General features: G+C 35.8%; 2 protein-coding genes across 2 annotated transcripts; both read left to right on the forward strand.

Moving 5' to 3' along the window:
- The first annotated feature begins 976 nt into the window (after positions 1-976).
- Positions 977-2574, forward strand: LOC120159822. The gene is made up of 4 exons (XM_039170358.1): positions 977-1058; positions 1237-1377; positions 1712-2011; positions 2455-2574. The coding sequence occupies exons 1-4, from the start codon at positions 978-980 to the stop codon at positions 2572-2574; spliced, it is 642 nt and encodes a 213-aa protein (XP_039026289.1). The 5' UTR covers position 977.
- A 4260-nt stretch (positions 2575-6834) lies between these two features.
- Positions 6835-8869, forward strand: LOC120159823 (protein CHROMOSOME TRANSMISSION FIDELITY 7-like). The gene is made up of 6 exons (XM_039170359.1): positions 6835-7010; positions 7096-7360; positions 7536-7631; positions 7736-7804; positions 8142-8452; positions 8728-8869. Exons 1-6 carry the CDS (start codon positions 6835-6837, stop codon positions 8867-8869), a joined length of 1059 nt encoding a protein of 352 aa, XP_039026290.1.
- Positions 8870-17062: the final 8193 nt, after the last annotated feature.

A 17062-nucleotide genomic window follows, 5' to 3' on the forward strand; every position in this document is an offset into this window, starting at 1 on the left:
TGATCATTATCATCATCACCGATAATTTATTTGACCATCACCGTGTATTGATGGACCGTATTGATTTATTGACGTGTTTGAGTTGTACTATAAAAAATAATGATTACAGAGATATTCGACTAACAATTATATCATTGAATGAAATCAATGAAATTTTGAGAAATGACGTAGGTGAATAGGAGTTCGATAACTAAAATGATTGTGGTAGAAGATCAATCATATTCAATACTTGTGTGCATGCAGCATACATCGAATTCGATAGTATTGATGTATAACTTGCAGCATCTGTTTTCCTTTTGATGGTTGATTGTAACTTAAAATTGGTGAGAAGCTTAAAATGGCAAAGTTACCTTTACTCTGATCTGACAAAAGATTTATTTTATAATCATCATTCTTCAGTGTATGTATCAGGTTCTGATTTGGAGCCCTTTGTATCGTTCCTCATTATAGAGGTTATTCATGCTGCCTACAAATCTGGACACATCCAAATTGCTACAAAGCTGGACACATCCAAATTGCTGACCACATCAGCTTCTTCGTGACTTTACTATCTCGTTTCAAAATTTTCCCCGGTATTTCATAAATATATCCACTTTCCAATTTTGTTGATTATAGCACTTGGCCCTTTCTTTTGTTCTTCTAACTCTTATATATATATATATATATATTTGGTGTCTTTTAACTAATCTCTTCATGGTGCATTTGCTTGTAGATCCATAACTCATAAGTACATAATAGTATTATACAATTATCTGAGCGGGGAATAAGGGGCTTCGTGGTGCAAGCATTTATATGAGAAAAATTGATTTGTCTGTCTGTTCTGTTTTGATACTTCTATATTTTTACTTTGTGGTTTGCTTGATGATTATTTGATATCTACTTCAATGGGGATTTTCTATTTGCAGAAAACATATATCCAGTTAGAGAAAGTGATGTGAAGGTTTCAAATCATGGAGGTTTTTAAGTATCTCACCAGCATGCTTTGCTCGTTCTTGTCACAGATGGGTGATAATTCTGTTGTTTTCCAAATACTGGAGAAAGCAATCCTTGGTTTGATAGTAAGTTGACCGCACGGCTTGCATCTTCATTTCAGTTATTTCCTTGTACGCATAGCCTAGGCTTTATGCAAGATTTGAAGTTGTTGTATAAGTTGTTTCTCATTCAATTTGATCCCTTTCCTTGAAAATTTATTTTCAAGTTAGAATACTTGACAGTGGTGTTGTAACCTTTTTGCAGTTGTTGCAACAACCTCTTGAAATTGCGTGTGCAATGTTGAGAGTGCTCATTATCCTGGACTCTAAACCCACTCGACTTTCCGAAAAAAGTATAATTGCTCTAAGCAATTTCCTTCCAGGATATCTTATGGATGTTGTGCTTGTGAGTTGTCAGCATTTGCCCTCAACTTAAATGCTTCACCTGTTTCTTATCGGTTATCCTGTCATCTCTCTTTTTTTCTTGGTTTCTATTGGCTTTTTTTCTTGGTTTCTGTTGGTCATCTCTTAGCTCCCTCGATATGGATTCTACTATTCTTAAGATAAATTACTCTTACTTCTTACTGTTAGTGCATAACTGCATATATGTTTGGATGTGCTAACTTTGACCAGTAGTGAAAGATAAACTAGCAAATAAAACTTTCTACATTGTCATGTTGGCCCTATAAGACTCCTTCGTTTTCTTGATTCGAGTTGCTGAATGTCTTTAATTTATGCAGTGTATTCCAGTAGATGATGTTCAAACGTGGCAATATTACCTTCTACCATGCTTTTTCATGTTTGATAGGAGTTACAAACTTCTGAAGCTTGTTTTGGATGTGATTGGTTCATTTTTAACTGACAACAATTTCTCACTTCCATCTGATGCTTCTACAAGATATGCAGCTGACAGTCTCAGTCGAATAAATGCAACTATTTCTTTGCTTCTATTAATGTACGAGGACATTAAAGTACACAAAATTGTTTCTTTATTCAAAGAAGAGATCAGCTCAATTTTGCAAAGCCTAGCTTCTCTACAGGTATGATTTTGCAGCATGCATTATTCTTCTCAAAAGATTTATCCTTATAAGCAAGCAGAGAAGCTAAGGTATGGATCAATCTTATTCGTGTGCTAATCATGATTGAAATTTAACAAGGATCCTAGGCCCTGGGAAGCTTTAGGCATTTATACCTACTTGCATTTGTATATCATGTATCCTTGTGCTCGGTAACATTGGCTGTTGAAGTGTCAATGCCGTTAATAAGTTTGTATATGCATATCATTCCTACCAAAAGTACATTTTGTTTTAGAAAGTTTTTGGTTTGCATTTTTTGGCCTAGTATGCTTATCTAATCCTGTGGACTTCCAAATTTCATTAAATGGTGAAAGAATAGCACTATGACATTGGATACGCCCCACTTCACCTGATTTGGCAATATAAGACACTACAGTTCTTTTCCCTGCTGATTTGGTTCCTACTAGATTTGGTTCCTACTTGATTCGGAAGTCAAGATGACCATCGAAGAAAGGCACAGATTTCAATGTTCATTTGAACAATTAAAGGCGGTTACTAGTACATCACCAGCTGGCTGTATCCAATGAACTTTGCACACTGTGAGTTTATTATTATTATGATACAACTTGATTTTTTTTCCCAAGTTTTTCAAATTTTTTGAAGATCATACTTCCAAACCCTATGTCGAAAAATGCTTTAAGACATGGGTGTTGGATGCAGGACTTTAGAATAAATGAAGCCAGATAAAATGGGTTATAACAAAAAAAAAAGTTGCATGATCCATTTTATTTTCACTTCTAATTGAATGAATTTGGTGTCCATCCGTGTTTAATATGCAACACGAGGGGAAATTTACATATATGATGGGAAACTTAGACAAGTCGGTCTTAAGAAAGCTATGATTACTGCTATACATTTGTTGTTGCTTTTGCACTCAAGTCACCTTTCTGAGTGTGCCTTTACACCTATTTTGGATGTTGAATAAATCACTTGACTGCTAAGGAATATATCATATATATCTGACATTCCTTTTTTATGCAGCAAAATGGGTTCTCCTTTTTGGGAACATATTTAGAAGTTGGCAATGGCAAATAAATCAGGTCTAGTTTTGGAGGGAATATTGACAAAAAAATGCTCTGGTTTAGCTAATCCGACTTTCTAAGGGCAGTGCAATAGTGGGAAAATTGTAGTGGATTGCCTCTCTAATTTTGGCCATGGTTTGGTTATGGTGTGTGATTTTTATTGGTGTTTGAGAGGGAAAAGGGAATGAGAGAATTTGTTCAGTACATCACATGGCTGGAATATCAGATGGAGTTAGTTTATGCATGGTATATTTGGTAAGTGGTGTTATACCAAAATTCTGCCCATGTGAGGTAGTTCTCATTCACTAGTATCATCGTCTTCCACGAAACTTTAATACATTTCTTAACATCGGTTCAACACGTTGATTTGATATTGATCTGAGGATGGTACGCAGAGCTCATGCATAATTTGATTCCTTGCAACCTTGCTATTTCAGTCCATAATTCACTAGTGAAAACTCGATCCCTACCATTGACCATGGATTGAGTTGAACTGTGAAACCCCCATAGCAGTTGTGATCCCAAAGTCATCTCCTTCGGTATCGTTATTCTCCCTTGAACCAAAATAAGCCCCTCATGTTCGCTAAACCACTGGTATTCATTGCCCCCCTTGTTAAGATTTTTTTTAATGTTTTTCAACTCTTGGTCGTGCTTGTTAGTTAACCAATATCCCCATTAATACCAAATATAGGTTGGGAAAAGCCATTGAACTCATGTTCGTTTCCGTTGACAAAGCGCTAGCCATCGTATTGAGTTCATTCGGACAATAACGAATCTTGGAGCCATTGATGTTGCTCCGGTGTTTGAATGGTTTGTTGGGTAAATTCTTTCGATGACTTTTGATTGGTCACGACGATGAAGTTTCTTCTCGGAAGGTAGTATCGCCATTTCTCCACCGTCTGTATGATATACGTCTGGGTGCTCAATTTTTGGTTTAGGTACGCAAGTGGCCTATTTTCTTGCGAGAAGGTAGTTCTTATCCCACTCTAGACCCATCCATCTCAACAAATATATATATATATATATATATTATCGATGCTCGACAATCCTGAAACTAGTGTCGAGCAAAGGCGTAACTTCAACTACTTGAACGATCCTCGAGTTATGTTCGCCCATTCGAATGACACACCTTTACGTAGCAAATCTGATATGACGCTACTATAGAAAAGCCGTTAATGAACTTATGTAGTACCCTGCTATGCCTAAACAATCCTTACATCCTTGAATATAGTGGTCACTGGCCAAGCTCGAATTGCCTCGACCTTACTCGGGTCCACAGCTAATCCTCTCCAAGATACAATACGACCCAATTATTCCATTGTTTCCTGCCAAAAGATACACTTAGATCTCTTGACCACAAATATGTTTATTTAGCTTAATAAATGAATATAAACGAACGTGAATGGACATAAATAAATTATTGAACGCTTTGTTTCTCCTTGCCAATAAAGATTTTATATCATCTTATCAGAATTCGAAAAGTCAAATTTAAAAAATTCAATGTGACTGGTCCTAGTGTGACCAGTCATGGCTCTCCCAATACCATCCTCCGAGTCTGTACATAAAATTTAGTGATCAATTTAGTCCCTTGAATCCATATCTCGAGGTCTCGTACACAACCTTCATTTTGGAACCTCTCCATATTACCCACGAAGAACCTAAAGATACCCATAATTAGTCTCTGATCAAAATTTCATGATTTTCTAATTCTACTTCACCATCCGTAAGTTCTTCCTCGCTATGGTGCTTTCCTTCTCCGGCCTTATCATCTAACGAAAACATCTTAGGATCCTTGCACTTATGCCCTAATACAAATTTAGCATCATAATAATAACACAACCCTCTTCTCTCGTAGTGGCAGAGATTCTTCTTAGTTGAATAGGGTTAGAGTGGCTCTTAGAAGCCTCTATGGGTTGGGGTCGACCGAGCATTCCTCTATGTCCGTTTGGTGAACATTATGTGCGTGGACAACAAGGTGTTATTATAGTTACAGTCATTAGGTGTTATTAAAAAAAAAGCTGACTCACTTTGACTCTTTGTTTCTTGTCCTTCTCCATTGCCACCTTTTCACCTCAAACCATGCTCTATCTCTCACTCACTTCGAGCTTGAATTTCTGGGTTTCTATTTCTTATCTAGAAACCAAGAACCTCTATGGCTCTATTAAATAAGTATTAATGTAAAATAATTGTTCACTATGCTTAAAAGTTAACTTTAGGGGGGTGTTTGGATGGGGGAATGTGGGATTCCCATGGGAATGGAATCCACATTCCCCTGTTTGGTTAGCCCGGGAATCCTATTCCCGGTAATGTAAGATTACCAATAGTGGATTTTTTGGGGTATATTACCGGGAATGTCATTACCTCCCTTTCCTTAGGTATTGTTGGATTACCGGCGTTTTGGACTAAAATGCCCTTAAATTTTTATTTTTTTTCAAAAATATATTTATTCTGTCATCGAATAATAAAATTTTTACGAAGGTTAAATTACAAATTTATCCTTAAATTATTTTAGATTTACAAAAAAAAATCTATAATTAAAATTTTATATAAAGTTCAAGGGTTAAAATAAAATTTTACCCTTTCATTAATTTTTTTTATTTTTAATTTTGTAAAAAATATATAAATATTATGAATTTAATTTTTTTTAAAGAAAAATATATAAATATTTTCCAACTTGTAATATTAACACAAATATATAATTAGGACAATTTGGTCAAATATACATTCCAATAATCTTTTATTCCTTTAACCAAACACGGTAATCTTACATTCCTGCTAAGCCAACCAAACACAAAATACAACATTCCCAGTAATGCTATTCCTTGGTAATCTTACATTCCCACTGGTAATCTTATATTCCGTGAACCAAACGCACCCTAGGTGCTTAAATTTTTTATTTGAAATGTGTCTAACATTTCAAACGTTACAGTTTTATGCACCTAAATTGTAATGACCGTGAAATGACACGTGGCATTCTCATTTCTTTGAATTTTTTATTTATATAAAAATTTAAGAATATTATTATTTTAAAAAAAATATTTTTTTTAAAAATTATAAAATAAACCCCAAAATCCTAAAATCTCTCATTCTAACCCCATATTGGCCATCATCGATCATCACCATCCGCCTTCGCCATCGTCAAACAGTCACCCACCATCGTCAAACCTCCACAGTCGGCCATCCCCTTTTTCGTCATCTCAATCCTCTTAAATCCCAAATCTCTAGCCTTAATCCCAAATTTATTAGATTATTTTCTTGTGTTTTGGGGAGGGGAAGCAGCGAGGGTAGGTGGTTGTTCGATAATAACAACGGCAAAAGTAATGGCGGGCGGTAGATAGATTGGTAATAGGAGTTAGAATAAATCTCTAACCCTAATCCCAAAATTATTAGATTATTTTCCTAGTTTTGGAAAGGTGAATGATGTGGCAGCAAGAGGGGAAGCGGGCGAGGTAGGTGTTTGTTGGCAATGATGATGGCAACAGTGGTGGTAGACAAATAAAATGAAAACTAAACATTAGGTATATTTTGAAAAATATTAAAAGTTTAGGTATTAAATTAATAATTTTCGATACTAAATGCGTAATTTACCCAAATAATTATAAACTTTTAGCTCCGGTGAGGCGGGAAGTTTTTAAGTGGGAAATGGGAGTCTATTTTTTTTTAAAATTTCCTTTTATGCTCTAAACAGCGCCAATTCCTTAGCAACAGAAGAAACTCCACCAATCACCACTTCACTCGATCATCCCCTAAAAAAAAAAATCAAAGATGCAATCCAAAATAATCTCCTTCTTCAAGCCTCCTCTTCCTTCTTCTGCATTAACTGAGCGCTCAAATTCATCTACGCAGTTCTGCGGTGACGAGAACGATGAATTGGCCATCTGGGAGAAGAGTCAACACACCATTGTCAACACCTACACGCGTAGAGCTTCAGAATTTCATGGGTATTTTTTTTCTTCTATCGAAAGAAGTAATGAAATTTTGTGGGGGTTTTGGATTTTTTTGATATGTTTTTTTCCCTATTCGAAGGATTGACAGGAAAAAGGAAGCAAGCGATGAGAAATCGGAAAAACCCACTTCGGAGAATAGGTTGTCAATGGAAGAATGCGGTTCAAATGGGAGAAATCTGAATAAGAAGAGAAGTTACGCACAGTTCCATTTGGAGTTCGGTCAATCTAATTTTCTTCTCCATGACTGTTCAACTTGCGGGGTCAAGTACTCTCCGGGGGATGAAGCTGATGAAAAGAACCATACAATTTTTCATAAGAATTTCACTCTTGGGATTCAATTCAAGGTACTCATATTTTTCTTAAAACTATACATATTCGCTTTCTGTAATTGACGAATACGACTAGCAGTTGATCTGCAATTTAGTAGAACAGTACAAAGGGGGGGGGGGAGTTCGTTTTGATCCAAAAGCTAATTATTCGAAGATTGGGAGTCTTTTAACCGTGAGGTTCGTTTTGCAGGGATGGAGACACGAGAGGGTTGTTCATACGCCCAATGGCGAACGTGGTCGGGTCATTTTGGTGTTGGATTCTGATCCTGCTGCTCAGAGGAACAAGGTCGACATTTTGGGGTTTTGAGATTATCATACATTTTACCTTTTATAATTTATTTTACTTGATGATTATGGGGTTCTTCATTACAATGCCGTTTGCTTTAGCAGGTGCAAGAAGTTGTGAAGATGATGGAGACTGAGCTTGGTGAGGGCTGGATTTTTCACAAGCTTTGCAGGGTGATCTGATTGCATTTCTTATTGACATTTCGTAACATTATACCAGGGATTCAAATAGCATTCACGGTCATGTTTCGGTTGCGTTGCGTTTGCCGCAATTGCGAATATAACAAGCGCTATTGCGAATATAAAGAGCACTATTGCGGGTATCGCTGTCATATAATAACAGTTGCGGAAGACATCACTACCCTATATCGCAGTCGTGGACCGCTATTTTAATCCCTGCGTTATACATTATTTGTTAAACAAAATCTCTTTAATTTATCCCAATTGTATGTAAATGATTATGTCATTGTTCCAAAAGTTCAACATTTTGTTTTCATTCTACTTTTTACAGGTATATCTATTCATTTCGTCCCAACGGATTGCTGGATGTGTAGTTGCAGAACCAATAAAGGAAGCTTTTGAAGTCCTCTTGTGTCCGGTTGGTGCAATGGCGAAGAAAGCGAGGCCGAACTCCGACAAGCTTCGGTTTGGGGACATTGTTTTACGGAGGGAAGTAATAAAAAGAGCACCTTCAGAGGCATGCAATGGGGCGGTTGTGTGTAAAAGGGAAGCGGTACGCGCTGTTTGTGGCATACGAGCAATATGGGTGTCTCCATACAACAGGAGAAAAGGCATCGCCACTCAAATGTTGGAAGCAGTAAGGTAAAGGCCTGAGCTCTTTCAGTTAAACTTTCAGTTAAACAGCAGTCCACGGCCGTAATAGCGCTTTTGATATAGCGGTAGCCATGTCCTCAGCGACCGGTTATCTTATGACCACGCAATAGCGCCCATTATGTCTATAATTGCGACAAACACGACACAATCGAAAATAAGACCGCATTCGCTATTTAAATCTTGATTCTTTCAATAAAGGCTTCAACTTTTTGGATTTTTGAGGCTGAACTGAAACCCTCATTAAACTGTGTGATGCTCTGCAGGGAAAGCTTCTGTAGGGGACATATGATTGGAAAAGCTGAGTTGGCGTTTTCTGAACCGAGTTCGGATGGAAAAGCTTTGGCGTCCAACTATATAGGCACCGGCACTTTCTTGGTGTATAAAACTGGCAATCTGTGCCGCTAGATCATGGCAATTTCATTGTTTTAAGGGGCAAGATCAGACGTGTGAAGAAAAAAAGAAAGCATTTTCTGGTCGGAATCCATCACTGAAACCAATACAATCCCACACATTTCTTGTTTGGGTAAAATATATCATTCCTCACTGATTTACTCCATCTCCTATTTTATTCATTGTGCTTTTGATTTTTATAATTTACTCACCAAACTTTTGAATTACTCTTATGTTGAGCATTCTAAATTATTTTATTATTATTTTTGTATGATGTGGCATTTATTATTATTATTTAATATAAAAATAATCTTATTAATGTTTCAAAGGTCGATGATGATCGATAGTGGATGGTGATTATTTTAAGTTTTTTTAATTTTAATAATAATACAATATTATTTTATTATTTATTTTATATTATTTTTATATGAAATTATAATAAAAAATGTTATGTCATAAATAATAATAATAAAATAATTCAGAGTAATCAATACAAGAGCGATTCTAAAATTAATGAGTAAATTAAAAAAATTGAAAGTACAGTGAGTAAAATAGGAGAGAGAGTAAAGTTTAGTAAAATAGGGGATGGACATGGGACTCAAAATCGATGGATTTTGACCTGATCAGGTTGATTTTTTTAAAAAAATTGTGTTTGAGTTTAGAGTAAAAAATATTCAGCCTGAAAAAAATTATAATATTACTTTATATATTTAGAAATAATTACAATAATACTCCTTTATATATTATTTTCTTTCAATTCAATCCCTATTTTTATTGAATAAAAATAATATTTTTAACAAATATATTATTTCAGGTTGACTTCGGATTTTATCTCAAAAAACCGGATCGGATTTGAATTAGGTGGAATGTGTATATTTTTCGAGCCGAATTTGAATCAGGTGGACCAAAAATTCGACCCACCCATGCCCATCCCTACTAAAAACTAGAGGAGGGCCAATTAAGCACACCATTTGCATAACCAATTACCAATACGATTCCATGAACAATTTGTACAAATTTAACAACGTCCACATCTCAAACTCACAGATTCGTAAAAAAATGTCAAGCATATCTAACTTAATCCCAGAATTTCTGGATATTATCCACCAGGTCTTTGCAAATTTGTATTCTCCACGTACTAAATTCCCAAAAATTTCATATTTCAAAATTAATGTCATTTTTTTTACACTAAGGTAATCTTTACATAAAATTTTATATAAGATACCTGTTAACACAATGGTAATTTTTTTATTAAACTAAAATGATTATAAAGTAGTATATGTTTTAAATATTATTAAACATTTGACAACGAACATTCAAATATCATGTAATTTGCTGGTGCTCAAACCATTGATTTTTAGGAACAATAACGATTCTTTTAACCATTGAGGTAAGTTAGTTCGTACAATGATAAATTATTTTTAATTACTAAGATTGGTTCAACATAGTTGGATTTTAAAAATAAGGGTAAACTACGCATTTAATACATAAACTATTAGTTTTGGTCCGTTTTAGTACCCAAACTTTCAATTTTTTTTCAAAGTTATACCTAATGTTTAGTTTTCATTTCATTTTAGTATCTCACCATTAAAAACTTAACGCGTTTAATACCTAAACTTTCAATTTTTTTTCAAAACTTAATGTTAAATTTTGAACTGGTGTACTAAAGTGAAACTTAAAACTAAAGTTTTTAATGGTGGGTAAAATGAAATAAAAACTAAACTTTATGTATAGTTTTGGAAAGATTGAAAGTTTAGGTACTAAAATGGAACAAAACCGATAGTTTAGGCACTAAACACATAATTTTTCCTAAAAATAATTAATTAGTTACCATGATAATTTTTTATTAATAGAAAATTACATTATATTTTTTATTTTTTATACTTATAAAATTTTCGCAAATGTTTTTTGTCATCGTATTTAGATATACTAAATTCAATTAAATATTTTCCTTTAAAAAATATCATATAAAACCATTAATAAAATAAAATAAATAGTAATTATAAATAGAAAAGTAATGTTTATAAGTTATTTATTTAAATTTTGAGTAATATTTCATTTTTATTTAAAAATTATATGAAAACAAATATAAAAGGTAAATGTAGATATATTATTCAAAAAATATATTTTAAAATTTCTAGAAACACCGAAAGTCATCCTTGTAAAGAATAAAATTAAATTATTAAAAATGTTGTTTTGTATAAATTAATATTGTTGAAACAGATAAAAACAAATTGACCAAAATGAAGCGAAAGGGTAGTTTGAGCCGGAAAACAGTACCCAACTGTCAAGGGTAATTTCGTCAAGAGAGGATTTGTAATTTAGTGCGTGGTTTTGAGGGTTCTTCTTGCAAATGCAAACGGAAAAGAGCACCCAATACACCTCTTCTCCTTTTTCCAAAAATGCCCTCTCCACCTTCTTTTAATTTACCCTTCTGTACTTAAACCCCCAAAGCTTTTTCCCTCTTATTTTATGTATAAACCCCTCTTCTCCCCCGTCACTGTTCTCGGTTTCCATTCTCTTCTTCTCTCGCTCGTATTTGCTTCGGAGCTGACGTCATCAACATGGAGGACGCCGCCTCCGCCTCCGCGGGTGTCATGTTGGGTGGTGCAGGGAGACCGGTTCCGTTTCCCGTCGTTTTCTTCGACGGAGAGTGTGAAACCGGCATAGGCGAACTCGTTGTTCATCCAGCCATGGATTTCAAGGCTTTCCAATCGATTCTCAGCCGTAAGATCGGGATCTCACCTCACCAATTCACCGTCTACATCACGGATGGCAACAACCCGCGCAACCGCGTCCCCGTAACCGGGATAGATTTCTCGGCGGTTTCTCGCGAAAACGACTGTTTCTTCCTCGTCGTATTGAAAAGGTCGCGGCGGTGGCGGACAAGAAGAGGAAGGAAGGTGGAACCGTCTCACGCCACGAAGAAGGAACCGCCGGCGAACGCCATGTTGTTGAGGCGGGGCGATGGCGGAGGCAACAATTCGACGGAGACGGGGGTGTTTGCGGGATTGGATGAACTCGAGAGGAGGGTAAGGGATTTACAGATGGAGAAAGAGAGGTATTTGGCGACTTTGGGAAGCGCGAATCTGAGAATTGCTAGAGAATCCAGAAGATTGGTTTGTGAAGAGTGCGAGAACGCCAAGGACGTCGGATTCCATCGGTGCGTTTACGACGCCGTAACTTTCGGGTTCCGGTCTCATGCGGGCCCGATCGCCAGACCCGGGAAAGGCTCCGATCACTAAAAGTAGGCTTTTTTTCTTCTTCTTTTGGCATTTGTCCCCGAGGAAGAGAGGGGACTGTCCGGCTATAACTTGAAAAACGATAATCGAGGGTTGAAGTTGTTTAGGGATTGAGGATGGCAAAATCTTTATAAAATATAGGTTTCTTTTGCAAATTTATGGAAAGAATGAATATTATTATTATCATTTTTAATTTTTCATTTCTCTTCGAAAATATTATATTAAAAATATATTTCAATTTTGATATTTATATTAACAAATTAAAATTTTGAGATAAGAATTGTGATTTACAATTAATAATAAAACAATAAATTATCTTCTTGATTGTTTCAATTCAAGCATGACCTGATTTAGTATTAAAAGGGTTTCAATAATTTCCTAAGGAGGGCAAAACTTTCGAGATAATGTTCTGGAAAAAATTAATTCACGAGATAAAGCACTCCCAAGATTAATTGCTCAAATAAGGTGAAATCCACAGTGTTGACCGTAAGATGTCATGCCTTCCGGGCGACCTACTAGGTCACCATGTCTTCCCGGCGAGCTACAAGAGATTACATGTGCCATGCACGTCCCAACACGCTGGGCATCCGATGCCATCCGACCGAGGCCATTCGACCGAGGCCATCCGAACGAGCTATGCAAGGGCAACCGAGCGAGCTATGCGAGGGAATCCGAGCGAGGGTAGGTCGCCCGGAGTGCATGGTGACCTACAAGGTCGCCCGGAGGGCATGGCGACCTATGTTTTGGGACGTGCATGTGCCATGCAACACGTTCATTCTCTCTGTTTTAGCAAGGGTAGGTCGCCCGGAGTGCATGGCGACCTACAAGGTCACCCGGAGTGCATGGCGACCTACGGCCAACACTGTGGATTTCACCCTATTTGAGCAATTAATCTTGGGAGTGCATTAGTTCGTGAATTAATTTCTTTCAGAACATTATCTCGAAAGTTTTGCCATTGAGGAGTTTGTTCACATAGTAAATATGAAGGATGATTTTTTTAATATAAACACAAGTGTGATTATTTTAAAAAATTTAAGTTATCGTTAGGGTAAATAAATAATAGTTTTTGTTCTATTTTAGTATATATATATTTAATATTTATTTTTATTTTAATATCTCTGTCGTTAAAAATTTAACGACACAACTGATCATAGTATTTTTTTAATTATTTTTAAAATTTTAATTATTATTTAATTAAAACAATCTAATTCACCAATTTACTATACTCAACCCACTTGCATCATTATATCACCAATTGAATCTTAGTTGGATGCAAGAATTTAAATAACGATCCACGATGACGATAGCATTCGCGATATGGTGGTAAAGGTGCCTTCCGCAACCTTTATTATATGATCATGATACTCGTAAATTTGCAATAACATTCATTATGTCCGCAATCACAACAAACGAGACGTGGTCACAACCGCTATTATATGAATCCCTGGTTGGATGATGATGCTGCAACCTCACCTCCACCCTTTCTCCTTTCACAGAAACAAAAGAAAAAATAATCCAAATACCAAATCGTATTTCCCCTTCCCTACAAAAACACACCCACAATGTTTTCATCCTTCTTCTCTTCCTTGTTTTTTTTCTACCATGTCAATCACTTCACTTTTAATGTCGTAGGATCCTTCATCAACTCTTCTTTCCCTTCAAATCCACCCCTCATCTCCTAAATATTTTCTCTTCTCATTGTTCTTCTTTTTCCTCTTCTCCCCTCCCGACTCCACTTTCTTCCCCACCATCCCTTCCCCCTTGGCCATTCTCTTTCGTTTTCTCTTCTTTCCCTGCCAATATTTCATCCCTTACTCTCCCTCTCCCTCTCCCTCACGCTCATTCTCCCACCCACAACTCTCACATCCTCTTCGTCATCACAGTTGTTTTTTGCTTCTATCATTGTTGTTTTCCTCATCTTCTTCTACTACCAATGCAAGTAGGAAAATGGGTCTATGGGCGATAACAAGACTTTTAATGTCCAATAATAGCAGCAAATTGTAACCTAATTGTAACGCCTTGAAACCTAGGTTAATAGTTTGGGTTAACCCGAGATCCATTTTAGAGTCCAAAAGATTTATTAAAATAGTTTAGACTAAGTTTATTTGGAATTGGGCTGAGTTGGGCCCAAAAAAATTATAAGAGGTGATGATAATTTTATGATTTGGAAAGTGTAGGGACTTAAAGTGTAATTTACTCATTCTTTATTTTGAAAGCTGTAACCCCTTATTTTTATATGGTTTACGTGAACCAACCCCATAATATCTTACCAAACTCCTCTTATCCTTCCTTCCATTTTCTTCTCTTCCTCTTCTTTTCCAAAAGCAAGTTATCAAGCAATCCAAGTCTAGTTTGATTCAACTAAGGTAAGGTTGTTAATCCTCATTCTTCTAGCTTTAATTTAAGCTTCACATGGTAAGTTTTAGCCTTGAAAGCCAAAAATAATTTTTGTGGGGTTTATGAGAATCTAGGATTCTAACTCTTTTTGGGAAAATTTGAATTATAGGGAGTAAAATTATATTGTTTTGAACATTTAGTTGAGTTAATGAACCATTCTCTACCTTGTTTAGTGAAAGAGGTAGGAGAGAGTTACAACGAAAAAAGAAAAGACAAAGTGACTCCTAATTGACTTGGGAAAAGTTTAGCTTCAAAGAATTCAAGGTAACCAAACTTACAACTCTATCATACTCTTTAGGGGGTCATTTGCAATTCATGATAGCATAAAAGTTTAGATTAAAGCTCGGTAAGCATAACAATGGTAGATTCCATGTTTTGAAGTATAAGTATGTCTAAAGCCTTATTTATGATCCTATTACATAAGACACTAATAACAATTTGGAACCTCAAGGTAGAAATGTGGGAGAGTTTAAGTGACCTAATAGGGGCATTTCGAGCGAAGATATCGATATTGAATGAAACAATATTGATACTGTTCTTCAATAAGCTTAAAAATGATTCAAGTTGAAAGGGTCAGTATTGATACTCATTAAAGAAGTATCGATACTCAGGATTTAGTATCGATACTCCAAGGGTAAATATCGGTACTGGAGTATTTTTGGAAAATCAAAGCTAAATTTAAGAAAAACTTGGTATTACACTTTATAAATTATATCAATATAAATATTATATTTTAAACATTAATGTAATTACTTCAAGCAATGAATATGTTTCGAGTTTAATTAACCAAATACACAAGCTTCGGTGTCTGTGGACTACAGTGGTTAATTACCAAAGCCTCGTATCATCAGCTTACCAAAAAAAAACTCATTTTGAACCGATTATTCTATTTATCAAGAAAACATATTTTTATAATAAATTAATCGAAGATAGCATCTTCAAGTACACTTGCAAAAATATATCCCGAACAATTAAATTTAAATCAGATCAGAAAATTACAATTTAAAGTCTGTCATTGTCATTCCAGGGAAATAAATTGCAAACCGTTCTCTCATTGTCAATGAGGTTATTGATTCTAGGAGACGTGAAAACGGTGCAGTTATCATGTTTAAAGTCGACTTTAGGAAGGCTTATGACACCGTAGATCGGTCATTTTTTGATTTTATCATAAAAACATCGGATTCAGATCAAGATGGAGAAAGTGGATTCGAATTTGTATAACTATGACATCCATTTTTGTGTTGATAAACGAATCTCCCCCTAATATGTTCAAGATCAAGAGAGGGTTATAATAGGTTGTCTGTTATCTCCGCTACATTTTAACCTCATCACTGAAGACGTCGATCTTTCAAGAGGTATGGCAGCGGATAGTGGGGGACTCGAAATATCGCATTTGTAATTCGCCGATGATTTAATTATAACAATGAGGATACATATACTAAAAAAGGGGTTCGAGAGAATTAATTATAACTAATTAATTCCTTATTTTTTAAATATTTTTTATTAAATCATATAATATGCAGAAGATAAAAAAGCATATATATTATGAATAAATAGAAAAATACATGCTATAACATACTTAGTGCCAATAGATATCTTCTCATTTTCGATGAAATTAAACAATGTTCTGTTTAGAGATCAAATCAATTTCAGGTTTGTTTTTGGCGTATTAAAACCGATTCTATCATAAGCCAAACAAATTCATAGCCAAATTTTAGTTTAATAACAAATGCTTGTTATTTATCCAAAATAGCCGTAAACAAGTTTACGTCGATTGTGCTACATATATACATATGTATCCATAATTCTCTTCCCTGCCAAGGAGATCCCATGGCTGAATGATCGATTGCCATGGAGAAGAGAAAACATAACCTCACTGCCCAATTCTTCCTCTATCTTTCCGTCATTATTTCGGCAGTGATGGTTCTCTACTTGTTCCTGCTTTTCCTTCTGCCTAGGTTCTTCTTCGGGGCTCCGCTCGACGTTCGGCCGAGGGAGGTTTCCGTCTCGGAGCTCGACGTGTCGGGTCAGAAATTAACACTCAACTTGAGCACCACGTATGCCGTTCACAACCCCAACAAGGCCTTTAGGGTGAGAGTCAAGTCCACTCGGGGCACATTGTACTGCAGGAACATCGACCCGTTGGCGGTCACTACGGTTCTGAAATCGTTCTACTTGGAAGAGGACGGAGTGGTGTTCGGGATGTTTCGATTTTCGAGCGGGGACGGATCGGACGGTGAACGGTCGGCTACCGTAGAGCGTGATGTCATTGAAGATATATCCCCAGGATTTGAAAACCGGGGTGGTTAAGTTTGCGTTGAAAATGAGGATCATGGCCGTGTATGAATCGTGGCCATTTTTCTGGAATTCGGATACGGTGTTGATGTGCGAGGGGCTAAACGTTGAGATTAACAATAAAACGGGGTCTGGGAAATTAACTCAACCGGCTGCCAAGAATTGTAGCGTTGAACAATTTCAGCTTGTTTTGTTTTAAATTGTCTGCCATGTGTGTATAAAGATTCAATTATTATAACATAAGGAGACACAGTATTCAATTGTAAAATAAATA

Source organism: Hibiscus syriacus, unplaced genomic scaffold, assembly GCF_006381635.1.
Source record: "Hibiscus syriacus cultivar Baekdansim isolate YM2019G1 unplaced genomic scaffold, ASM638163v2 tig00111377_pilon, whole genome shotgun sequence".
Classification (NCBI taxonomy): domain Eukaryota; kingdom Viridiplantae; phylum Streptophyta; class Magnoliopsida; order Malvales; family Malvaceae; genus Hibiscus; species Hibiscus syriacus.